The sequence below is a fragment of the Nothobranchius furzeri genome, chromosome 9 (genome assembly GCF_043380555.1).
Source record: "Nothobranchius furzeri strain GRZ-AD chromosome 9, NfurGRZ-RIMD1, whole genome shotgun sequence".
In the NCBI taxonomy this organism is placed as follows: domain Eukaryota; kingdom Metazoa; phylum Chordata; class Actinopteri; order Cyprinodontiformes; family Nothobranchiidae; genus Nothobranchius; species Nothobranchius furzeri.
The window spans coordinates 51,866,196-51,892,151 of NC_091749.1; the positions used below are offsets into that span (position 1 = coordinate 51,866,196).

The 25,956-nt window shown below is 42.3% G+C and overlaps 2 protein-coding genes across 2 annotated transcripts; both read right to left on the minus strand.

The window, feature by feature from the left end:
- Window positions 1–1,277: 1,277 nt before the first annotated feature.
- Window positions 1,278–18,897, minus strand: wdhd1 (WD repeat and HMG-box DNA binding protein 1). Its single transcript, XM_015953725.3, has 26 exons — window positions 18,802–18,897; window positions 18,405–18,495; window positions 18,123–18,234; window positions 17,889–18,040; window positions 17,183–17,294; window positions 13,397–13,447; window positions 13,199–13,294; window positions 13,015–13,107; window positions 12,829–12,935; window positions 12,470–12,599; window positions 10,135–10,345; window positions 9,869–10,053; window positions 9,611–9,795; window positions 9,292–9,533; window positions 8,838–8,975; window positions 8,603–8,759; window positions 8,307–8,421; window positions 7,710–7,841; window positions 7,414–7,637; window positions 7,090–7,208; window positions 6,958–7,014; window positions 5,361–5,392; window positions 4,829–4,993; window positions 4,557–4,699; window positions 4,345–4,480; window positions 1,278–1,607 (listed from the first exon to the last, which is right to left on the minus strand). Exons 2-26 carry the CDS (start codon window positions 18,479–18,481, stop codon window positions 1,434–1,436), a joined length of 3,345 nt encoding a protein of 1,114 aa, XP_015809211.3. The 5' UTR covers window positions 18,482–18,495; window positions 18,802–18,897; the 3' UTR covers window positions 1,278–1,433.
- A 1,230-nt stretch (window positions 18,898–20,127) lies between these two features.
- On the minus strand, window positions 20,128–23,834 carry socs4 (suppressor of cytokine signaling 4). Its single transcript, XM_015953727.3, has 2 exons — window positions 23,681–23,834; window positions 20,128–22,721 (listed from the first exon to the last, which is right to left on the minus strand). Exon 2 carries the CDS (start codon window positions 22,711–22,713, stop codon window positions 21,535–21,537), a length of 1,179 nt encoding a protein of 392 aa, XP_015809213.1. The 5' UTR covers window positions 22,714–22,721; window positions 23,681–23,834; the 3' UTR covers window positions 20,128–21,534.
- Between the last annotated feature and the right edge of the window lie 2,122 nt (window positions 23,835–25,956).

A 25,956-nucleotide genomic window follows, 5' to 3' on the forward strand; every position in this document is an offset into this window, starting at 1 on the left:
TTTCACTAGGTTTTTATCTGGGGAGTGTGATCATCACCCTTTTGCTGGAACAAATCTGTTTGTGAGGGGGAGATGCCACAACCTGGCTGGTTTCATTTGCTACACATAGAGACACAACTCATTTTATTCTTCCATCATCTTTCTCCAGAAAGCCACACTTGTGAAAACTGTTCTTACTTCTAATTTCAGCTGGTTTCTCTTTTTCATTACTTGAAATATAAGCCCACTTTACAAATTACAGTAACTTAAAGTGTGTTTACGAGAACCCCTGGGGGTCCAGGACCCCTGTTAGAGACCCACTACCTCAGGTGGCCAGATTCCTGCATTCTCATTTTATTATATTTTATTCAAATGTTTATTTAGCCAGAGTAAAGTTGATCAAATGAAATGTTGAATTTACTTTAAGTTATGTCTCCACTAAACCTAGTTGTATGTTAGATATATTTTAATCAGCGATGATTATGTGACTTGGCATTCAGTGAAACCTACATTTTATTTCATTCTAATGCAATTAATTGGCTGAGTGTTTTTCACATCCTTGTTCATCTTTTTACCATTTTGTTTGAGTCATTTTATTGCTTTGATGCTCTTTTATTTTAGTTTTATTCTGTTGGTTTTTAACCAGCAACTATTTGGGAAGCACTTTGGTCAGCTCTGCCATTGTTAAAGTTGCTATTTAAATAAATGTGACCTTGATACTCTTTCCGTTTAAGCAGGCTTACTGGAACCAGGTGACACCGTTTGGTTAATTAAATCCAACATTTAATTTGTAAGAGTGGAGTTAAAACAGTAAAGGGAAATAAATCTCATGCGTTACTTAAAGAATAAAAAAATACAAACGTTGGATTTTGTAGTCCAAATAAGTTACTAAAAAAAGACTGGTCACCCGAACATTACTTTTTAAACGTATTTTTCTTTCTTGGGTGGTGGTGTGTGTGTGTGGGGAGGGCTCTGTTCTACTGTTAAAGATGCATTATGTAGAAATGAATTAAAAAATGACATCCTGTGGTAATATTTAGTTACTGCAACCCCTCATAAACCACTCTGGAGCTTTTTGCAGGCCGTCGTCAGATTACAAACGTCGGCGCTGCAGGATTAGCGCACAGGAGACACGGCAACCCTAACCCCACCTTAAATCAAAATGACATCCTTGACTATTGAGCCTAAATAATTTAAACCTAGAAACGTAAAACGTGTGTAAAATAATTATATTGGGAAATAATTCTCTTTCAGAATCTACTTGAACTTTCTACACCAGCAGAAATAATGTTCACAGATTAAATCTGAACATAAACATTTATTAAATGGTTACAATACAGAAAAGACATTTAATAAGAGAAGAACCAGAAGCAGCAGAAGCTTGAAGTCCGTCCCCGATTCATCATTAAACCAGGTTCTCCTGAGAACCCCTAAACACCAACCTGAACAAGTATTTAGTCTTTGCTGAATGCAAATGCAGAAAGCTTTGAGGCGGCGTCCAGGTTTTTCTTCTTTGCGTTGTTTTCATCATCTTCTGTCCCTTCATTCTCCACACCTCCTTCTGTTCTCTTCCTTTTCTTCATCTCTGCCACTTCGCCGGTTTGTCCTTTTGCTCTTTCTGTCCACGACTGAAACAGAAATAAAGACATGAAACGCACACATTCATTAGCCATCGGAACACAACCGCCAGGCTTTGGGCTGCAAACACCTACATGGCGATGACTAACACACATGGACACTCGATTGTTCAGTTGGAAATTGCATCCTGTCATGCATAATCACTATTGACAGGCTGCATCTCTTTGGCCTTGTGCTTTTATTTTTTCCCTCCTCTTTCTCTTCAAGCTGAGACAAAAGGAAGCGTTTTCCTGGACGTAATAGAGCTGGGATGAATCATCGAGCCTGTTGAGTGGACCAGAAGCACGCACACAAGGCGCGCCTCATTATGAAGCTCTGTCATTAACTGCGAGCATATTCACTCAAGCAAACACACAAACACCACCAGATTGGAGCAGTTCGGTGTGAAGATCATACTATATTTGGCTTTTAAGCGTCTTTTTCATCATCTTCTTGATTTTGTACTCAAGTGGATACCTGTCATCAGCTGAGAAAATACACCGACCAAAGCATGAAAATAAATTCCAAAATGCTAAAAACCTCAGAAAAGATAAGAGATTTTGCTTTGGAACAGAAGCTTCTCAGCACCTCTTAACATCAAATTTGACCAAACTGGTCCCAGTGATCAGTCTGTGTGGCACCAGTTTGTTCTGGTTCACATAGAACCAGGAGGTACAGGTGGGATTGTGGAGACCAATGAAGAATAAAGATGGACGGCAGGTCTCCATCTATACCATGTAGTGTTTTCACTGTAAAAATAACAAATTACAATTAAATGTATTAGAAATTTAAATATTTGAACAATCAGCAGCAAAATAAGAACTGTGTTAATAAATAAGTCAAAACTGTAAAAAAAATATGTATTTGATTTCTGCCGGTTTTGCGAAAAGATTATGCGCAAAGGGCAGGGTTTCCCCCGGTGCTGTACAAGCCTGGCAGTCGCCAAGCTTTGTTGGTCAACCGCCAGGCCAAGCGTGGTCCGGACCGCCCCTCCCCGGCTCTACGTTCTCCGCGGACGACGCACGGCAGCGAAGCGGTAGCAGAGCACAGCAACCCCCCACGTCCCAACAGACGTCTTTTCTGGCCGTGACATCGTCTCATTTGGACGTTTAATAATTAAAATTTGGGCTTCTTAATTACTGTAAAATAAAATATATCATTACTGTAATAAAATCTCTGGAATAGAAAACATTTCCGTATGCCATCTGAATAGAAGACTCATATGTCCCTGGCTGGATTTGAACTCAGGTCCCCAGCATGTAAGTCCTTACCTTACCAGTTGAGCCATCTCTGACGTGTACATGAAGTCACCTAGCTGACGCACACTTACAGCTGATTCACAACATGCTACATGTTAAACTGTACGTAACTAGTCGTCAAAATTATATAATTAATTATACGTGTAGCTGTAGACATGTACAAATACATCTGTTACATATGTTTTAATAAACTTTAGACACCCGGCCGCGACCATTATTGGCCATGGACCCGTAATATCGTCGTGACTATTGTTTGCTGTTAGTATCAACCAGTGCGGCCATGTTTGTTCTGCACTTGATACTATTGTGAAAACTAAGTCCCACCCTACAGCACAGTACTGACACACGATTGGTCCGGTCTATTTTAGGCCGGATGTTGGTCGGTTTCATGAGGAGCGGTACAAGATGGATTCTCCCGAGTTTGGAAAACTCCAAATCTCGCGAGAATTCATCTTGCAGCGCAAGGTTAGAAGAGGAATGCTGCGTGTGCTCGTCCCCTCCGCTGTAATAAAGTAGATAGGGACAAAGTTACTGCCTTCCTGTTTTCTACCAACTACAAAACATGACAGTAAGAGCGACTTGTCAGGATTCATTTAATGGTAGCTGTAGTTGTGTTTGGAACCCTAACTTTATTTTCACGTTCCTTTCCGTGCCTTTTTGTTGACAATTAACCTGTTGGTGTTTTGTGTACTGCGGGCGCAACATAATAAAATCATAACTGTACACATACTTGAGTCAAAACAAATAATGACCAACTCACTATTGGAAGCCTCATATCACCGAATAGAACCAAACAAACAAGTCTTACGTCAAAACATATCGCTGAAGATGTTTTCATCGTAACTTCTGTTAGCATCCTGGTATTAGCGTTAAACTATTAGCCTGATGTGTGACATCTCACTTGGTCCAACAGGTGAAGGGCTTCCCCTCTGCTACGCTCAAACCAATTCCAGCGCAGTACTTTAACGGCTGACACATAAATAGCCTAATTCAACAATGAAACCTCACATGATGGGTTGGGGTTTCTGATTAAATCTGCGATTGCACACGTGTCCACTGATGTTGAGATGATTGTGACAGGACGCTGTTGTGTTCTGGTGAAACGCCGTAGCAGCGGCCTGTCGGGTCCTCAGCGGTACCGTGAGTAAACAGCTGATCGACGCAGCGGTTGCTGCAGCTGCTGTATACTGAATCTACAACGACAATCTTAGTTTGTTTTTTTGCCGAGTGTATTATGGACGTACATTTTTCTTTTGGACTTTATCTGAACTGAACTGAATTTATCTGAACGGAACTGAATTTATCAGATAAATTCAGTTCCGTCAGATAAACGCTCACACTGTCACAAGCTCTACTCCCCAGTTCCTTATATAGACAAACACCTGTAAGCCTCTTAACTTGAAATGGGCTAAAATAATCAGCTGGAGATCAGATTTGGACAACAGAATGTTTTTCTGTTTAGTGCAGAATAAACCTGCGGGTTTCATACCAGTCGCTCATCTGCGGTCAGCGTCCTGAATTGTCCCATCGCTTCCTTAATGACGTCTGACTCATCCAGGTCTGGATTATCAGCCAAGATGCTCTTCCTGTTCTCCTCCAGCCACAGCTGGAAGCCCGTCTTTGGCCTGAAATCATACAAGTATTTTGTTTCCATTTCAAAACAAAACTTTCACTAACCTGCCCTTTTTAAAACCACTGTACCTCTTGTTTTCAGCGTTTTCTGCAGGTGAGGTTGGAGGTGGGACGTCTGCTTGTTTCTGCTGATCTGCAGCTGGTTCTGGGTTCTCCTGGGTCTTCTGATGAGTCGTCTTGGTACCAGTCATCTGAAACAGAGTGGACTGATTCTGCAGAAACAAGATCCAGGATTACAATAGCACCAACAGCATCCTGGATAGGGCACCTGTATGAATATGATCACAGGATTTTCCGCTTAAGTTAAATTATGAATTGCACATGACTGAGGAGGGTTGCACCTTGGATTTGGCCCTGGGCGCCAGCGGTTTGAGGACGGGGGGTTTATTCTGTCGCCCTGCAGGCCCGCTGAGGGTAGCAGACTTCCTGCTGGATGTCATGTTGTCCAGGATGTTTGTCACTCGAGGCTGACCAGATGAAGACGTGGTTTTGCCAGAACCAGCAACCTGAACGCAGCACATTTAAAAATAAACTAGTCTGATTTGGACTTCCTGGTGAAAAAAACTGTAGAGGCTTTAGAACTGAAGTCTGACGATTTCTAATATACTGTGGGCAAAAGACTGGGATTACTTCTAATAAAGGTGAAGGAAATCACCTGTCAGTGACTTAAGGTTTGGTCCTGATGAGCAAGCCCACAATGCCCCCGGCTGGTATAACACAGTACATTTGTTACCGAATAAATGTTTCAGTTCTGATTTATCAGAAATTAACTGGTTTATATAATTTAGATAATCAATTATAAACAATGTTCCAATTAATGATGAAACCAAAGGACTTCATGGTGGAGACTGTTACAGAGACAGGTGATCTTACCTTGAAAGGATTTGCTCGTCCAGCTTTACTAACTAGAACAGAAAAGGGAAAAGCAGGCTGAACAACAACATCTAGCCAACATATCATGAGTGAATTTTACAGAAAACAGGACAAACTAGACCCTTGAGACCAGCTGGGAGGACCTGAGGAGTAGGGTTGGGCATCTTTTGATTTTGAACGATTCCGATTTTGACTCCAATTCCTTGTTTCAATTCTGGTTCCTATCGATTCCCGATTCCGATTCTTTGAAGACATGACATGTTTTACATGAGCCAGCTACCCACAGGTCCTACTTGATGAAATAATCTTAACTTCAACATGAATTTTAATTCTATGAAGAATATCATCACCTTCATTTAGACATAAACATGTTTTGGAGAAAAAAAGAAAAAGACTTGCAGCACAACCAGTGTGTTTGTTTCTGACCACAACCAAAGTCTGGAAGAATCCTCTGGGATGAGAGGCTAAATATTCTCCAACATATCCAGAAACGTCCAGCTGTTTTCAGCTAACACTCTCAGGATGATCATGTCCAGGATGACTGAGAACTACACCTCCATGCTGCAGCAGCATTCAGTCAGAACAGGAAGTGAAACTTAGATTGTTACTGACAGCAGCTACATTTAACTGATTTTAAACATTAAAACTCTCAACAGAAATAGTTCAGAAAGGAAATTAAAATGTTCACAACTTTGCATGTGATTTATTATTATTTATTGTGGCAGAAGCTGGTGTGGTCCACCAGAGAAGCTGCTCTAGCATGATGACTTTAATTATTCTACAGGTTATTGTTCAGCCTTCTGACACACACACACACACACACACACACACACACACACACACACACACACACACACACACACACACACACACACACACACACACACACACACACACACACACACACACACACACGAGTGTTGGTGAGCGGCTGTGTCTGACTGCTGACGCTCCGTGTGTTTTTATTTCTGCAGTGAGACAAACTCACCTCACACCGTCCAGAGTTTGTTCTTTAAAGCTTCTATTAAATCCACCGTGTTGACGTATTTAACAAGTTTCCTCCACGCTACAGGAATTAAAGTTTACGTCACGGAGTAAAAGTTCGGCAGACGCGTTTGTTTATATCTGGGAGGGGGAGGGAGACTCGTGCTGCACACAGACAGCTGCTGTGATCAGCTCTGAAAAGCGATCACAATTTGCAGATCACGTTTACCATATTTTCACGGAGATCAGGGGCGGATTCCACTTCCGGTCGGCATTCTAGGAATCGAAATAAAAAACTTTGAAGACTCCAGGAAAAACTAACAGTTGGTCCCGGTTCCAATCGATGCTCGATGCCCAACCCTACTGAGGAACCATTAAATCACTGTAACTGGGACCAACGTTCTGCTAAACAAGCACCTTCAACAAACCAGCAGGCCATTTAAACCACTAAATTCAGCAAAACGTCACAAAAACACGAACAGCAGGCAGAGTTTGTTAAACAGTAAATCACACTAAAGACACCAGAACTAATAATGAGGCATGAATCTGAGCAACGATCCACAGATGTCAGATCTGAAACAAAAGCTCCTAATATTTATTTTTGTTTACTCACCTGGGGTCGGCGACGGTCTCACAGGTGAACCCGGTTCTTTAGCGAACGGATTAGAACCTGCGACACATCAAAGCAGCAGATTATCTGGGGTTATCTTCATGTCCCAGTGAGGAGAACAGGAGTAATACTGACGTTTTCTGGGCTCTGTTGCCTCCTCCGTCTCCCCTCCCTCCTCTTCCTCATCTTCTCCCAGTTCCTCCTCTGCCTCTGTCTGCCTGAACCTGGCGGCCGTGGGCCCAGTCTGACCAAACCTGTTAAATAAAGTCAGGATTACCCAACTTCACCTAGACAGGATTTTTTAGGATCATGAGGGATAAGTTCACATCTCAAAAGGTAAATACAGAAATTAGATGGTAAAGAAATTAAATTATACTGTAAACTCTGACTGAGTTGTAGCCATTTTTGGTGTTTCTAATGTTGCTTAGCTGTGAGGAGAGGAATGCCTTTTGAGATTACCCAGAGGTCTGTCTAACACTGGAATAGTCCTGCTCCTCTTCCTGCTCCTCTGCTTCATCCTCCTGGACCTGGTTAGACTTTTCCAGAGCGATCTGACTGAGTCGCTGGGCGAGGGCCAGTCGTCTGGACCGGGACGCGTAGCGAATGGCCAGAGTCACGGCGTTCTGGGTCATCAGGTCGGCCAGCTCCACACAGCGGAACTCTCGATCCAGTTTGCAGGACAGCTAAAAGAAATAATTTCTGTGATAAAAGAGTCCAGGTCAGAGGTCATAAGCACTACTGATGCGTCCTCTTACTGCAAACATCTTCATCAGCAGCTCCTGCTGCTCCTTCTGCGACTGGCTCCGAGACTCCTCGTCCACCTCGTAGCCGCTGGAGGACAGGAAGCTGTGGTGGTTGTGGAAGAGGATCGAACGCCAGAACTGCTCCTGGAAGACAGAAGTTCTGATTTGGTGTTTGATACGGGGATAAAAATATAATTTAAAGGGGAGCTAGGTGGTTTTGACCTGCTTTTAGCACCCCCTAGTGTCCATTTGTAGAATCAAAATCCAAAACTTATCTCCTCGCAGGTGCGTTCATCTTTTTAACACCTTCATCTAACAAGTGAAACATCTCCCTGGCCTTCTTTAGTGTCTACATGAGCGATTCATCACTAAATTAAACAAATCGATGTGTTCATGATCTAAAACATGCAGGAAACTGCAGCGGCACTTATGTCAGCTCCTTTTTTCCCCCAAGTCCCAACAGAGCTGCCTGCCAGTCTGAAGCTGCAAGTGCAATATTCTGCCCACAGGGGGCGATAGGGGCTGGGTGGCCTTTCATTAACCTTGTAAAGGGTCATTTTAGCACGAACTGGCCCAAGAAAATCATTAAAAAATATTTACTTATTTTACCTCCATTTGTCCTTTTTCTGTGGTGGTCTGGCACAAAGGAAGCTTAAAGGGAAGGATGGCGACGGCGGGCCGAGGCAGAGTGGGAGGATACCTGGAGCCTTTACACGGGATACACCTGACAGAACCAGCATCACACATAAGGAAAAACATTTTAAAAATCTCTACAAATAGAACGAAAAAAACATTTTTATTTAAAAAATCCCTCATTCTGTTACCGTTTTCACTTCCCTTAAAAAGTTCATTCCATCAGAACCTACTTCCTTAACTCGTGGTCTTATTGGCTGTGCTGAACTCACCTGAGCTGCTGAGGGTTCTCGTGGACTCCGACCACCCAGTAGTGATCCGATTTGCTTTTGCAGGTCTCTCTGGTGTTACAGACCGGGGTCCACGTGTTTCCCAGTGAGCGGTTCAGCATCCGTACCACCCCGTCTGAATCCACATAGCACGGGGTGCCTGGTGCACAGCAGCGGCTCATAAACACACACGTAAACACAAAAAGTGAAAACTAAGTGAGGATTCTTATCATCTGACCTTCGGCCGTGAACCCGAGCCAGGACAGGTAGGACCTGCGAGACAGTGGGAGGGGCTCTCCGCTGATCAGCTGTCTCTTCTTGTGACTGAGCTGCAGAAGCTGAACGCCCAGAGCCTGTTCACCATCAAAACCGGTGGCTGTAAAACACCACAAGCATCCATGTGAGGCGGGTGATAAAACACACAATCTCGTGTGTGTCATTTTAAATAAAGATGGTGGAATGTATACAAAACACACCGATGGACTAAGACATGTAAAAAAAATCTTTAATTATAACATCTTACCTACATTTCTGAGCCTCTTTTAGCATAAACTGAGTTTATAGGGCAAAATGACTCAGATTCAAATATATTTTATATTTTAACCTGATGTGGTGGCTTCTCTCCTAGAGTAAAAAGGTTTTTAGAAACCTTGGAGGAATTATTTTCATGCACACAGACATAAATGAGTCACCTCGATGGTAGACGATGAGCAGCTGCTCTCCGTGCCCTGACATGCACACCACCGGCCCTGGCAAGCTGAAGAGCTCTCTCTGGAGGCCTCCGATGGAGAAGAGCCTGAGCGTCAGAGCGCTGGTGGCCACCGCCGCCCAGCCCTGCCCCAGACACAGAGCCTTCACGTCCTCGCCATTCGGCAAGTCCACAAGCCACTCCTTGTTGGTGTCCCATGATGAGAAGTGGAGGCACTGCAGCTTACTGTGAACACGGGTGACGTTTGAGGCGTCAACAGGAAGAATGGAGTAGAAACACAGAGGTCAAGGAAGGAGGCTCACCTGGCAAGCTCCTCCGTGCCTGGGCAGGCCAGCAGCACGGCCTCCTGGGACAGGTCCGCCATGGTGTGACCCAGAGAGTTGGTGAGGTGCATGGCGTGGTGCACAGCTGTGTCGTGGAACTCTACGTCAATGGCGTTGTCCTGCTCATCGTTGTAGCCTCGCACGATCCCCACAGAGTTCCACATCTGAGCCACAACTGGACTGTTAGGACGCACATGAAGGGAACGCACAGCTCCAAACCTAGTCAACCCGTCCTACCATGAAGCGGTGTGTGAGGTGCGCTGGCGTAGAGCCGGGCTGAAAGGCCTTCTGGGGCGGGGTTGGCATTGGGCCCTCGTAGACGGGGCGGAGGGGCACCGAAGGAGCAGCTTCAGGTGCCATGGTGCTGCCGGCGCCATCATCGTCTCCAAATCTATCCTGACCCAGCTTCAGAGAACCCGTGTCTGGATAAAACCCACAAAACATTGAATATCGATCAAACCTCCTCATGACTTAAGTAGAGGAGGAGGACGAGTAAATCTCACCTAGCGAGTTCTCATCATCCAGGAAGGCTCCTCTCTTCCTCACCCGGCCGGTCGACGGAACCAGGAAGTCGTCGTCATCATCGCCGTCGTCCCTGGCAACGACAGGCTTCTTACCAGGTGAGCTGGTGTCGCTCAAACCTTCATCCATAAGCCTGTCATCATCATCATCAAACAGGGCATCATAGTCTGTAGCTGGCTTTGATACTGGTGCCTGAAGGGAGTCCAGAGACAGGAAATGGACTGTCAAAATAAGATGTTGCATTTATGTAGACTGAAACAGAAAATAAATCAGCTGGTTCACCCCCTGGACTGGAGGAAAATCCAGAAATAAAATGTCTAAACTTTTCACTTTAGACATTTTGTCATAATGAAAAGTAAACAAATACAAACCAGATTCCAAAAAAGTTGGGACACTCTACAAATCGTGAATAAAAACTGAATGCAATGATGTGGAGGTGCCAACTTCTGATATTTTATTCAGAATAGAACATAAATCACAGAACAAAAGTTTAAACTGAGAAAATTTTTCATTTTAAGGGAAAAATATGTTGATTCAAAATTTCATGGTGTCAACAAATCCCAAAAAAGTTGGGACTAGTAGAATAAGAGGCTGGAAAAAGTAAAATTGAGCATAACGAGGAGCTAGAAGACCAATTAACACTAATTAGGTCAACTGGCAACATGATTGGGTATAAAAAGAGCTTCTCTGAGTGGCAGTGTCTCTCAGAAGCCAAGATGGGTAGAGGATCACCAATTCCAACAATGTTGTGCAGAAAGATAATGGAGCAATTTCAGAAAGGTGTTACCCAGCGAAAAATAGCAGACTTTGCAGTTATCATCATCAACTGTGCATAACATCATCCGAAGATTCAGAGAATCTGGAACAATCTCTGTGCGTAAGGGTTAAGGGCGTAAAACCATACTGGATGCCCGTGATCTCCGGGCCCTTAAACGACACTGCATCATGAACAGGAATTCTGTAAAGGAAATCACAGAATGGGCTCAGGAATACTTCCAGAAACCATCGTCAGTGAACACAATCCACCGTCCACCGTTTGGTTGTCTCGTCATCCGGAGACGGTGAGTTGGTTTCAGGAAGTAGAAACTGAATCAGGCTGAGCATGCGCTGACGGCCGATCACGGGACACAGCAGCGTTTGAAGTTGATGGCAGCTCGTTAGCAAACATCCACAAACAATTTAGATGCATTTTTGCCTAATTTAACTACTGACAACGAAAAAATAATCTGGTAAGTATAACTCACTCAATCTGGAGGTAAGTGAAGGAAATTTAGAAAGTTTGTTAAATTATATTGACGAAGTTTTTAAAGTTTTCGTTATGGGTCCGAAGAAATCAGCAGCTGAAACTCTACAGTGCAAAGAAGAAGCCATTTCTAAGCAAGATCCACAAACTCAGGCGTTTTCACTGGGCCAGCCCAGGGATCATTCAAAATGGAGTGTGGCAAAACGGAAGACTGTTCTGTGGTCAGACGAGTCACGATTCAAAGTTATTTTTGGAAATGTGGGACGCCATGTCATCCGGACCAAAGAGGACAAGGACAACCCAAGTTGTTATCAACGCTCAGTTCAGAAGCCTGCATCTCTGATGGTACGGGGTTGCATGAGTGCGTGTGGCATGGGCAGCTTGCATGTCTGGAAAGGCACCATCAATGCAGAAAAATATATTCAGGTTCTGGAACGACATATGCTCCCATCCAGACGTCATCTCTTTCAGGGAAGACCCTGCATTTTTCAACAAGATAATGCCAGACCACATTCTGCATCAATCACAACATCATGGCTGCGTAGGAGAAGGATCCGGGTACTGAAACGGCCGGTCTGCCGTCCAGATCTTTCACCTATAGAGAACATTTGGCGCATCATGAAGAGGAAGGTGCGACAAAGAAGGCCCAAGACGATTGAACAGTTAGAGGCTTGTATTAGACACGACTGGGAGAGCATTCCTGTATCTAAACTTGAGAAACTGGTCTCCTCGGTCCCCAGACGTCTGTTGAGTGTTGTAAGAAGGGGAGATGCCACACACTGATGAAAATGGTCTTGTCCCAACTTTTTTGGGATTTGTTGACGAAATTTTGAATCAACATATTTTTCCCTTAAAATGATACATTTTCTCAGTTTAAACTTTTGTTTCGTGATTTTCTTCTATTCTGAATAAAATATTAGAAGTTGGCACCTCCACATCATTGCATCCAGTTTTTATTCACGATTTGTACAGTGTGCCAACTTTTTTGGAATCCGGTTAGTAAACGGAGGACATCCATGATGATCCAACGTGGTTCCTGGTCTGTTGGACTGGTGGCGAGATAGTGGAGGTACCTTGCCGGTGCTGGAGGAGCTGATCCCGTCCAGCAGGCCCAGGCAGCCCTCCGTGTCGGTGTAGGCGATCTGGCTGCCGGATGGATTCCAGGCCAAACTGCAAATGGTGAAGCCTTTCTCGTGCTTCTGCCTGCAACAACACACACACTCATCACTAATGTGGCCTTTAGGGTTAGCTTTGAGCAATTAATGCATTTTCTCTCTAGGGAGAAAAAACCCCATAAAATATTCATAAATCTGTGGAAAAACATCACTGAAGAAAATTATTTCTTCCAGCTAGGTTCATCTTGAGTAACATAAAAGCTCATCCAGATGGATTAAGCTCACCAACGCCCCCTGAACCCAGGATCGCCGCGTACCTCTCCAAACACAGCTTGGTGCTGACGTCCCACACTGTCAACAAACCCCCAACGCTGCCAGCTGCCAGGAGGCGTCCACACGGGGACCAGGACAACACGTTGACAGGCTGAAGACATTTTTGAGAACACATCAGATGAACAGGTTTATAAAGGTCAGAGGCTTTTCTTAACATGACGACCTCTCACCTGTGCGAGTAGATCATCAGAGAGAGTGCCGACGTGGTCCCAGGAGCCCCGCCCATACAGGTGTACTTTGGTTTCAACAGGAACTGCTAAAACCTAACCAACACACATTTTTAAATGTTTTTAAATCTTCCTGTATCAGCTGAGTGCTAAAAAAACCTGCAGCAACTCAGAAGTAATAACTCACCTTCCCCACTGCGGGCTGAAACGCTAACCGACACAGAGACTTGGCGTTGCTGACATCATTCGTTTTCTGCAGCAGAGGCCAGCTGACCACCTGGGTCTACGTTAGAGGTCACAGAAACAAATGGCCAATAAAACAAGACGATGTGTTGTTTACTGGAGGTTATTGTGCTGAAACGATACAAGGAACACACAGACATACCTGTTCCTTTATGTTCCACACCACGACAGAGCCGTCACAGCTGGAGGAGGCCTGGGGGGGAAAAGGACTAGTCGCTTCAAACACGATATCATACCAGCATACAGGAACATAAATCCAAGTAAAGGCCAAAACACAACGAGAGCCCCCCAGTGGCTGGCTGCAGTATAAGCATTAAGCCCCACCCCCTCAATGTAGCTGAATGGGAGATTTATGCATCATTTACAGGCACTGGATGACTTTGCTTCACATTTTTAACTATATTTATACGGAACATTAACACAAATAATAATTATAAAAATATCACATAATGTTTTTATATTAATGACAAGGGGTGTAACGGTACGCTAAACTCGTATTCGGTTCAGTTCAGCGTTTTGAAGGGCTCGGTTCAATTAATTTTCGGTATATTATGATAATATTTATTTATTTAATATCTGAAGCGGCTCCTATAGTGAGCAGAGCCCGGTGTCATCATAGGCTGCTAATCTAGCATGATGTCGTTAATTATTTCACAGGTTATTTGCGCCACAGACATATATACGTAGATGCCCCGTGGACTGGCGCTGTCTATTGGAGGTGCCGTAGTGGCCGACCGCCATTTTACATAGATTAGGCCCCAGTGCATTCATTTCTACTGAGGAAGGTACTTACCCAAGTAAAAAACACATTTTATCAAGCTTTTTCATAAAATAAAACACAAGGTACGGCTTGGTAATTAAACTATAAATATAATTAAAAAAATAAATATTAAATATAAAATCCTATCAGGTAGGCTAGAAAAGTCACTATTAATCCCATGTGATCCGTTTTAAATTGTACGCTGGTTGTTGTAACCGTAGGCTGCACAGAAACGGGCATAGTTGCTCACTCTGCATTGACTTTGGAGAGTGAGGAGACCCATCCAACATGGCAGCGACACTGTTACACTCTCCAACGCCCAATGGAGCGTCTACGTATTCATGTCTATGATTTGCGCAGCTCGCTCTCATAGAGACGAGTGTTGTGTCTGACGTGTTTTTATTTCTTAAAAGCTCACCTCACACCGCCCAGAGTTTCTTCTTTAAAACTCGTATTATATAACGAGCGTCCTCTACGCCGTGCTTTACGTTGTAAGATGAAAACTTTACATCAATTGTCACGTTTACATGTTGCTGCTGCATGCCTGCTTAGTGTGAGAGAAGGGAGGGAGAGGCGGCACGATTCAGAGTCTCTACACAGACTTCACGTGTCTGAGCAGAACCTCCCTGAACCGTCTGCAGGTGGTTCAGAATGCCTGTGCTCGGCTTCTGACCAAGTCCTCCAAACACACCCACATCACCCCGCTTCTCCTCCAGCTTCACTGGCTGCCAGTCAACTTCAGGGTTCATTTCAAGATCCTGGTTCTGGTCTATAGGGCCTTACATGGACAAGCACCATCTTACATTGGTGATCTTCTTAAGCCTCACACCCCCAGCAGGTCCCTGAGGTCCAGTGATCAAAGCCTACTGGTTGTGCAGCGCACCAGGCTAAAGACCAAAGGTGACAGATCATTTTCTGCTGTGGCCCCCAGACTCTGGAACTCTCTCCCCCTGAGCCTGAGATCAGTGGACTCGGTGGTCTCCTTTAAAAAGCAGCTGAAGACTCACCTGTTCAAGCTGGCTTTTGTATGACCTTCTTCACCACTCTCTCTTTATTCTGCTCTCCCCACCTATTCCACCTTCCTCAAGATCCACTGATTTCCCTCTTTCCTATTCACTCTCTCTCTCTTTCTTAACATTTTTTAATCACAATTGTCTATTTTTTTGCTCATTTTAAATATATTTTTAAACATTTTCTAAATTCTTTTTTATATTTTTACATTTTTTGTTTTTGTGAAGCGCCTCGTGATTTTTATCTTGAGAGGCGCTATAGAAATGATATTTTCTTCTTCTTCTTCACAGTAGCAGCGACAGTCAACTGGTCTGATCTGCTCTGAAAGACGTTGATCAGAATTTGCAGATCACATTTTTTAATGGAGATCGGGCGCGTGCAGCCATCATAGCATCACTCATTACAGCGTCTGTGCGGAACTCACTGAGGAACTTTCATCCGCTGCACTTAAATCACGCAAATGTGTGAAAAGTTCATTATTTAATGGAACAAATAAACCAAAACAGTGCGCAAGTGGACCGAACCGAAAGGGTTCGAATAACCCCCGTGAACTGTTACACCCCTATTAATTACAGAAGACTGTTATATAGATTCAGACATTTACTGCCCCAAATCAATGAAAAAGGCAAAAAATAATATTTTATTGCTTTGTTCTGGACATTAACCCTCTGGGGTCCAGGGTGTAATTGGCCGTTTTTGACTAATTTAGAGTTTTCCTTTGTATTTCCAAAATAAAAGCCATAACCACTGCCTTATGTGGTATCAATCTTTTCAGCACAACCTGGACTTTATGAATTTATACTTATTTTTTATATTTGGACATAAAGGGGTTGCATATCAGACCTTAAATCACTCAAAAACATAAAATCCGAAATGGAAAAAAGTTGTTTATTTTACTGTGAAACCAACAAACATTTATGACGAATGTTTTTTATAATTTAGAATGGTAATCTAGACTGTACATTTATAAAAAATATGACTAAATATATCAAATAACAAATAAAAAAAATTTATTAGCCCTCTGGGGTCCAGGGTGTAAATCACTGTTTTTGACTCATTTTGGTTTTTCTTTTGTATTTTCTAATAAAAACAATAAATATTGCCTTATGAGGTATCTTCTTTTTTTTTCAGGACAACCTGGACTATCTGAATTTCTACTTATTTTATTAACTTGGCAATAATGTACATGCATTTTGGAGTGGGGAGTGGCTCTGTCTCACGCCGCGGAGATCGAGATCTGACAGCTGCGCGGCGCCGCCCACTCCTCTTGTTGGATCTCCGAGGAGCTGCATCTCTGCTTTCATCCTCTACCTCATCATGACCCAACTCCTCTATGAGGAAGGATGGATCTGCCACATAGTCATCAACATCCTCGCTATTTGCCTCAGACTCCGGCTGTGAGTCTGCCTCCACTTCCTCTGCTTCCAGTTCAAAAAACAGCCGTACTATCTGAACTGCCTGGTGGACATTTATCCTTCTCATCATCCTTTATTAAAGCCTAATAAAAGCCTACTAAACTGCAGAGACAATATATCTGTCCGGATCGCTCCAAAATATGAAGTTTTCTGTCAATATCTGTCTAATTGTTTGTTGTTACTCTGTTCGCGCCACTCCTTTCCCTGCCAAGCGGCTCCTTTTTTGCGCACATCTGATTACTCGTGCAGCCTTCCTCTCTCTCTCAGCTACATAATGATACTTTTTATCAGTTGATTATGTGAGACTTACACCTAAAGCAAAAGGATCTCATGTTTTTGTGGGTTTTTTATGTTCACAAGCACATTCCCTCTCACAGATTACTAAACTGCTTTTTTGACAAGTTATCAGATTGTCTAAAAATAGATTGTTTTTTATTTTAGTATAACTCCACTTTTACGTTGCCTATTAACACAATTTAATAACTGGGGTGTAGTTTATAATCTCCTTTTAAAGACGAATTGAAACCGAAACTCAGGGAGGCGGAGTCTTGCTGCTACAGCGTCCCAAATCAAAAGACGCGGATACGCGTCCATGGACCCCAGAGGGTTAAAAGAAAAAAAAAATAATAAAATGTTTGGCTTTTTAAAATGAGAACCAAAAACACCAAATCAGGTATTTGTAAACCAGAGGGAAATGCAGCAGGATGAGTTATCTCACTGTACGCTCAGAATTTTTACTCACCAAGAACTCATCTTTGGGGTCAAAGGAGACGCTGAGGACTGGCGCTTCGTGTCCCCGCAGCGTTTTCTGCTGGCTGCTGTCCAACACCTCCACCACCTTCACCATGAAGTCACTGAGAAGCACACAGGTGACCCGACTCAGGTAAAAGAGATTTGTGTAGTCAGTGACCAGGAAGCAAGAATAACTCTGATTTTTGTCCAACATCCAGCCGAAGAGCCAGAGATGGCAGAATGTAACGGATCAATAAAACAACAACAACGTGGAAACAGCAGCATCAATAAAGCATCACACTGTGGCTTTAATGCTGGGATCAATCTGCTTAAAGAAAATCAGTCCAGGCAGCAAACACACGGTTAACGCTGATTACAGCTAAATTGGAAACCAAAACAGAGAGTGATGTTCCATCTGAGAGCCCCCACAGCTGTGCTGCAGGAGCATCAAATAAACACACAGCCTGGTGTAGTCATGCACACTGCTGAACACTGCAGACGGTTCAAGTAAATGTGACATGTTCATATGTCAGCTCCAGTTCTGCTCAGTCAGACGTCCCACCATCATTTTATTACTACCAGTTCAGAAAACAGGAGAAAGGCTGGTTTCTTCCTAAAAATAGCCTGTTTCTTTTTGTGACACTTGATTACTGAAATGATCCAGAGAAAGCTCCCATGGAGTGGACCTCGTACCGCTGGCTTCACACTATCTGTACCTGGATCCGGCAGCGACTTTCGAGCCGTTGCTGTTGAAAGTGACATGCGTGGCGTGGGTGGTGAACCGCGTCAGGATCCCATCTGGATCTCCGTCTGGAAACGTGTGGATCTGGACTGTGTTGTTGGAGCTTGCCGTCACCAGTTTACCATTCTGTGGAAGGAAAGAGACACAAAAATAAACCTGCTTAATCACCGGTCAAGGCTAATGAATAAAACTGAATCACTGTAATTACCTTGAGAGCCAAAGAGTACGCTTTTTCTCCAACCGTGATGAACCTCGGATCATCATCATCCAGACCTTCCCAAATCCGAACATCTCCATCGTTACCACAAGTCACAATGTACCTAAGAATAAATGGTTCAGGTTTGAATGTACAGCTGGGGGAATAAACTAAAACAAACACAATGTAAGAATAAACTTTTATCCCTATACATGTTGAACATATTACCAATATAACAACTGAGCACCAACTGACACAGGCTAAAGAGCCATTTGATGATGAAAGCGGACTTACTTGCCAGTGTCATCGAAGCAGACCTCGGTGTGTCCCTCCGAGTGGCCGTAGCGCATCGGCTTCCGTTCACAAGGCATTTAGACAAACTAGACTAAACACATACAATAAATGAACAATCAACACACCACACTGGACTAGCTGGGGGATACTAGACAACCCCAGAGTGTCTGCAAAACACAATTATCATCTGTTGTGCCGGAGAAGAGCTAGCACTGAAGCGAGGCTAAGGCTAGCATTAAAACTAATTGCATAAAGACGTTTGAGGTTCATTAAACTACACGGTCGGCATTATTAACGCTGCTTAAGACATTAAACGTTAACCGTGAGCAATTTAAACTATGTTACAAAAAAAGGGCTGAAATAAGGTTTTAAAGCTCTAGCTTCTAAAGCTACTTACAACTTTCCTCCAGCCGGATCTCCCGCGCCGAGTTGAAAACAGAAACCTGTGCGTAACAACTCCCGCCACCTACGTCATCACGCAAGCACTTAAGACTCCTCCAAAATAAAATGTATTAGATCAATTTAATAGTTGGCACTAAGATGCTGATGGGACGAATACAGCTCTGAATGAAAAGGTAATGAAAATAATGTACTCATAAAATATGCCAATGAAAGATCAGATGGGTTTCTTTTTCAGAGTAAAGATTTAATGAATTTATCGTGCCAAACGTGTAAATCTGTATATTTATAATGCATGTTTTAATAGTTTGTTTATTCAAAATATATCAATTTATTTCATTCAAACCTAAATCAATCATTCTAATAAAACGGAAATAATAATAATAATAATAAAGAAGGCATTTGCAAGAATTAGTTATATTATTATATTATATTATATTATATTATATTATATTATATTATATTATACTTGTAATAATATATATTTTTTGTTTACTTTTTTTTAAACAGGCTGACTCCTCACCTATCTGAGGCTCATCTCTGGAGGTAATTAAATTAGTGAAACAGGAAGTCATTTCGGTTGAAAGCTGTGAGGTGAAACTCTAGTTCACAATACACCCTCAAAGTGCACAAAGTGACCAAATACTTTGAGAACTTGCTAAGTGGTTCTGGCCAAATGATGAATTTACACTTGAACAAAACAAGAAAAAAAACAAGCAGAAAAAAAGAAGTTCAACATAAAGAATAGGCTTGGTTTTTAAATGTATCATGAAGCCAAAATTATATATTGACTTTGACCTAAAAATCACTGCTCAGTTACCAGATCATGCATGATAACATTAATATTTGATGTGTATGTCTCAGGAAAATCAATTGAAGAGGCTCCTTAATGTCCATGAATATGTGAGCAGTGAGCACCCCAAGGATGTGAAACAGAAAGATCTTTGGACATCTGGTCATTCGCTGCAGAAGGTTTAGGAGATTTCACAACCTTTCCTCAACATGTGGAAGTTAAATTTGAGTAAAATATTGGATCTTCAAACCCGAAAGCTGCATATTTTCCTCTGGAGAAATGCTGGATGTCACACAAGTCACCTTTTCTACCAAAATAGTCTTTTTCATGTCTCTATCTTTCCACTGATTCTGGCATTTAGAGGTGTCCTTTGCAGAGAGAGTGATGATTTGTTTTCCGAGTGATATTTCAAAAGCAACCTTTTCCATATCATTAGCTTGTCTGAGTATGATGCAGCTGCAGCAGAAACAGACGCAGGCGTGATCTACTCTGAGATGGGAGAAACCCGAGACAATAATCAAACTACACAGGCAGTGTAAATGGTATTTATTGGTTTGTGGATTGACTGGAGTGAACACAATATGTACAGAAAGGATGTTGTATCTGAAAGCAAAATACTTAGAGGATTTTACTGTTTGGCTGTGTACAGTGTGTAAGTTTCAGCTTCTCAAAAAGAGCTTTTGATTAAACTGTTGAAGCAAAACTAATATAGATGCATTAAGTTACAGAAGGGCTTTCAGAGCCAATGAGAGGAGATCAGAGTGATTATAGTGCCATCATGTGGTTGAAAATCAAATTTCACAAAAAGTTTATGTGCTAGTGCTACTACAAAAAATACCTCAATTAAAACACACACACACACACACACACACATACATACATATATATATATATATATATGTATATATATATATATAGTCTCTTGAAGGCCTTTTAGTTTATTCCAAACATATTGCAAAAAAGAAAATTTTGGGATGATTAAATATTTTTTGAAAATTTATTTGCAATCAGTATCTTACCTGCAGTAGACAGTAGTCAAAATTTGGAGGATCAGAAAAAAACCCATCTAAAACAAGCCAAACCTGGAAACAAAATACTTTCTTCAACAAGTAAACAAACAGATATCAGAAAGTTATACTTTAGAATGAAACATTCATTTTTATGAGTCAATATACAAATTGTATAAGTGATAATCATACTTTAATGTGTAATTATATAGCACAACAAAATAATGAAACTGACTTTCCCCACCTGCAGCACATAAATCCTCCACCAGACGTGTAAAGACATTGATCAAGGCAGGGTTTGAGGGAAGTACTAATAATGTCAAATAGATGGAGATCTTAGGACATATCTGCTGTATCAGAAATGAAACTTTTGCCGCTGATGGGTAAGCTCACCAGTACTGAGGTAAAATTAAAACCCAATATTCAGGGGGATACAGCTAAATAGAAAAAGCTGGAAACAACTATTTATTTTCCTTTTGGAAGATTTTTTTTTTACCTGAGGGGGTTTAAAAGGTGCAGTTAATATAAGGTGTGATTTGGGTTAATTCTTCTCATTTTACAGTATAAGGCTGAAGTTGTTTCCCCTTAAGGATGGAAACATGAATGTTTTGGAGCTTCTGACATTCCACGTGGCTCAGCATATCACAGTCAGCTCTTTAGCTCATTAGAAAACCTACATGATGTCCTGCTTCCCAAAGGGTTCAAATGAAGGCAACTGGACTTCTTTGATGTCTTGAAAAATCCCAGTTGCTTTCATTTGAACCCTTTTGGATTACCATGACCTGGATTATGAGAACTTTCACCAGCATAGATGTTCTGTTTTGACGTAATGATGACAGAAGTCCAAACTGTCCCACAGGCTAAATGTAAATCTGATGGTCCTCTTTTGGTTGCTTCATTTCTCGATCTTAAAAATTCCTTCTGTGGATGTTTATACAGCACAGGCCCCGTCACACCTAATATGGTACTGTCTGAGATATTCCCTGAGCTGAGGTGGCAGTGGGAGGCCGTCTATGCCCTGGTAGGTGGTGCAGCTACAGATCACAGCCCTGCACAGGTGCTGAAGATGGAAAGGGAAAGTCCTTGGCAGGGGCCTGGAGAGGAGGGGCTCGAAGAAGAGGCAGGTAGCCGGGTCACTATAGTGTCTCAGCAGGCCCGTTATGCTGGGGTCCCGGTACATACACGGGTCACGCACATCAAAGCTGAAACGCTTGCTGTTCTGCTCAATGCGTGCATGCAGGGAGCGACTGTAGCGGCGAAAGCTGACCGAGAAGAGGAACTCGTCCTGGGCCGAGTCTCGGAGCAGAAACGTTCCCTCTGGCTGGCCGTCCAGCAGCTCCTCGGCCTCAAATCGGTTCAGCACACCCCAGTAACACGGATTGTTGTTAATCTGAAGGAGATCCGGGACCAGGATGTAGTCGGTGTTGTCACAGCTGCCATCTGCTCCCCCACGGCGGCAGGAAGGGTCCCATTCATCAAGAGGAGCAGTTCCAGGCCCGGGCGAGGAGCAGATGTCCTCCCAGGAGATGGGTGTTTGTGGTGGGGAGGTGGAAGATGAGACACTGACCTTCAAAGGAGCCTTCATGTCTTTCAGGGCACTTGGGTGAGGAACTTGGCTTTTTATGAGATGCCAACATTTGGACAGTTCAGACTTGGGTGAGAACGGGCACTTGTCCTGCATGAGTTCTGACACATGAATCTTGCGTTTGGACCAGAAAAGCACAGAGAAGGGTCGAGAAGACCCCGGTGGGTGGTGGTAATGATGGTGATGGTGGGAGCGCAGAGGAAAACACTGACCCACGGCATCCTGGAACTTCTGCCGGAGAGAGCGCCGAGACAATGCCTTCCGACACACTCCATCAAAGTCTGTGGCCGTCAGTGTTTCTCCAAGGGCACTGCAGCTGCACTTCCTCTCTCTGCGCCGCCTGGAACAGGATGTGGAGTGCACACCCAGCTCCTCTGTGCCATCTGCCTCCAGTCCACCGGGACTTGACCCGTTACGAGATCTCCGTGAGCGCTTCTTCCCCCGCCAGATGTAACTGTCTGCACTCCAGCTGCGGAGGCCAGATTTGGGCCGAGCGTCTGCTCCACGGGGTTTCTTCTCAGACATGTTTGCTTCTGTAAAAGATTTATATCAGGCATTTAATACTTGATAGTACTGGGTATTTATTTGGAATTATTCAGTTATACTTCAACCCAAAATAAACTATTACTGGTTAAATATCCCTTCTTTCATCTGGAATCATTTCCTTTAGCCACGTCTCTGCAAAACATAATAAATCACTCCCGGCATGATGCCGTTTCCACTTCTACAGATCAAGCTTGTCAGTTTTATTTGCCAGAAGAACAATGTCCAGATGTATTATCAGGAATATACCCAAACCAAAGGAGAAAAACATTTTAGTCAAAGTTTTCATAGAAGTTTGATACAAGATAAAAACTGACTTGAGCTACAGAAATTAAAAAGGAAATTTTACTCTCCAGAGAGAAGAAATTATTCCAAATCCCGATCGACACATTAATTTAACAAATGGGACTTAACTAGGCAGAATCTACAATAGAGCCTCTTTATCCAAAGATAAAATCTAGTGCCTTAGTATTTTATGTATATAGATTGAGCATTTAACTTGATATTGCTAAGTAATTGTTTTAACAGACATTTAAATTCAAATGAGTAAAAATTCATGAGAAGTTAAGGAAAGAATTCTAAAAGACTCCTAGAAATAAATGTCTCCACAAATAATAAATTTGTCTTGAAATCTATTTATAGACATAGACCTCAACGAAGTCTAAGAGCTCCACAACCCATAAAAACAATGCTGGACGTCATCTGTTTTAAAATGTGCATTTATGGCATGTTCAGCATCAACATGTAAAGATTTAATTGGATCTTCTTCTGAGATAATACATTTAAAATCACGCAGAGCAAACATCACTTTCCAGCAAATCCAATCAGATTTGATTCAGGAAAAATATCTTAGCTTTCTTTTACAAGTACCTATCACTGGTTTAGATGTTTTAATGGCGGTGAGCAGATCACTCCCTGTTATTAAGTATGTAAAGATGAATTATATTACCTTCCAAACAGCGTCAGAAGCAGAGCTCAACATTCATTTATCTCCAGATGCTACCTGCAGGTGATCCAGCAGCCTGCAGCCCTTGGCTCCTCTAACAGACGGCAGACTCTTCTGCTTCCTATATAATTATGATACCAAGTCCCTCGAGGGAGCAGCAGTTTCCTCTCCACCAAGCAGGCCGGGTAGGAATGAATGAATGGAGGTGGAGTAGGGCCCAGTGGGCAGAGCTTTGTGTGTGTGTGTGTGTGTGTGTGTGTGTGTGTGTGTGGAGGAGGGGAGGGTGTCCTCAGGTCAAAGGCAGTAAAGCATCCTTTTCTTCATCTTTTCTCCTCATTGCACATTCATTGATGTCTTCCATCCCAGAAATGTAGAACATATAACAAAAGCAGCCTGTGGGCACTTTTTTCTACACAAAGTGAATTATTTGCTTGCAGTTCTGTTTGAGTCATTTTAACTTCATTAGCATGAAGCTGGGCTTAGCATCAAAGTTCATTTAATGGAACGGTTAAATCGTTTACGTGTGTCTGTAGAGGATGCAACACAGCAAAATGCTCCAAAAGGACAGAATCTGAAGATCACTACAAGGATTTGTGGGCTGACTCAAAGTAACGATTGACCCAAATGCAGGAAACAACAGAGCTGTGCTTATTGACTCATTGACCTTCGGGCCTCCCATTTTAAACTTCCAGCAAGTGCAGATGAAAGGACTCATCAGTCAACATGATGTCATGCACACATGTCTCCATGAATTTTGGAAGATCTATAATTCATGAAACAAACAGACTATCAGACAACTAATATGACTCCCAGTGGTTTATAGTGTGTTCTTCTATGAGTTCAGCATCCAACAGATTAAGTATAGTCATCAATAAGCTCCTGACATCACAGACGCTGTAGTAACACTGGACTTCCTCTTAACTGAATATTTAATGTCATTCACATTATTACTCTGTTGAGCAGAATGATGGATGCCACTTGTTCTGCCAACAACCAAATCAATTAATTCAACTCAAAACTCTGGAGACAGGATCTTCATAAAGTAAAACTGAACAGCATGGCGAAAGAACCAGACGCATTTAAACATCTGCAGCATCGTCTTCGTCCTCAGTTCACCTCCCTGCTGAGTAAAGGAATCATTGAGTCAAAATTTAAACAGTAATCAGGAGTTTTCCCGCTTTAAGGGACTCTGCATGATGGTTTTACAAAAGCGTAAAAGCTATAGTCTTACCCTGATAATAAATCAGTTTTTTGCTAAAGCCCCCCACTCCATTCCACAGAGCCCCATGCAATTTGAATTGAATGCCACTGAGCATTAGCCAGTAACATTGCACATCAGCTACATGTCAGTTTGTAATCACACACTCACACACTCATATATAATCATGGAAGTAGGGAGAAAGGCTTAATGTGTTGTATATTTTTCCTGCCTTTACATGGTGCTTTCTGAGGAAAAAAACTTCATATTTCTGCTCTAAACTGGTAAAAAACAATAAAATATCTTTATTTATTTTTAATTCTCTAAAGCGGTCCAAATAGTTGATGACAGAAATAGAAAAAAACAAACTAAATGGTGCTGCAAAAGCATGCATGCATGAAGTGAAATTTAGATATCTAAATCAATACACTAAACAGAACACCACATAAGAAACCATTATCTGATTCTACAACTGCAATCTAAACACAAACAGCCCAGGACAGCCTGTCCTCTCCAAGGGACAACTTCCTGTTCAGACAGTCAGACGGAGGATCAAAAGACTAATCTGTTCCCGAGGAGAAATTTGGAGATAAAAAAAAATCTAAAGACATATTTCAACCATATTGACACATTTCTGTGTAAAATGTATAAATAGGTTCCTGTTTTAGACATCATCCTGAACTGCCTATGTTCAGAGAAATAGTTCACAACCGGAGCTAATGGTTATTCAGAGTGCAGCCAAGACATAGATGTTTTACAGCCGTCTTAAAACAGCCTAAAGTTTCAAAAGTTCATGCAATTTATTATTGATTATTTAATAAACTCTCACATACATTTTTTATTTTATGATTGTAGCACATCTGGTAGGAATTTCTTCATGTTAGTGCTAAAATAATCATGTGATGTGAACTTGGTGGCGTGAGGTTTTGTAAAATAAAATTTACACAAACCACCGTAAAATTTAATGAATTTGAGATGTTTTAAGTGGCAGTGATCTGTTGGCTCATTAGTCCTGGAGATGTTCATGGATTTTTACACAGAAATACACATTGGACTGGCTGAAATATCCCTTTGAAGTGGC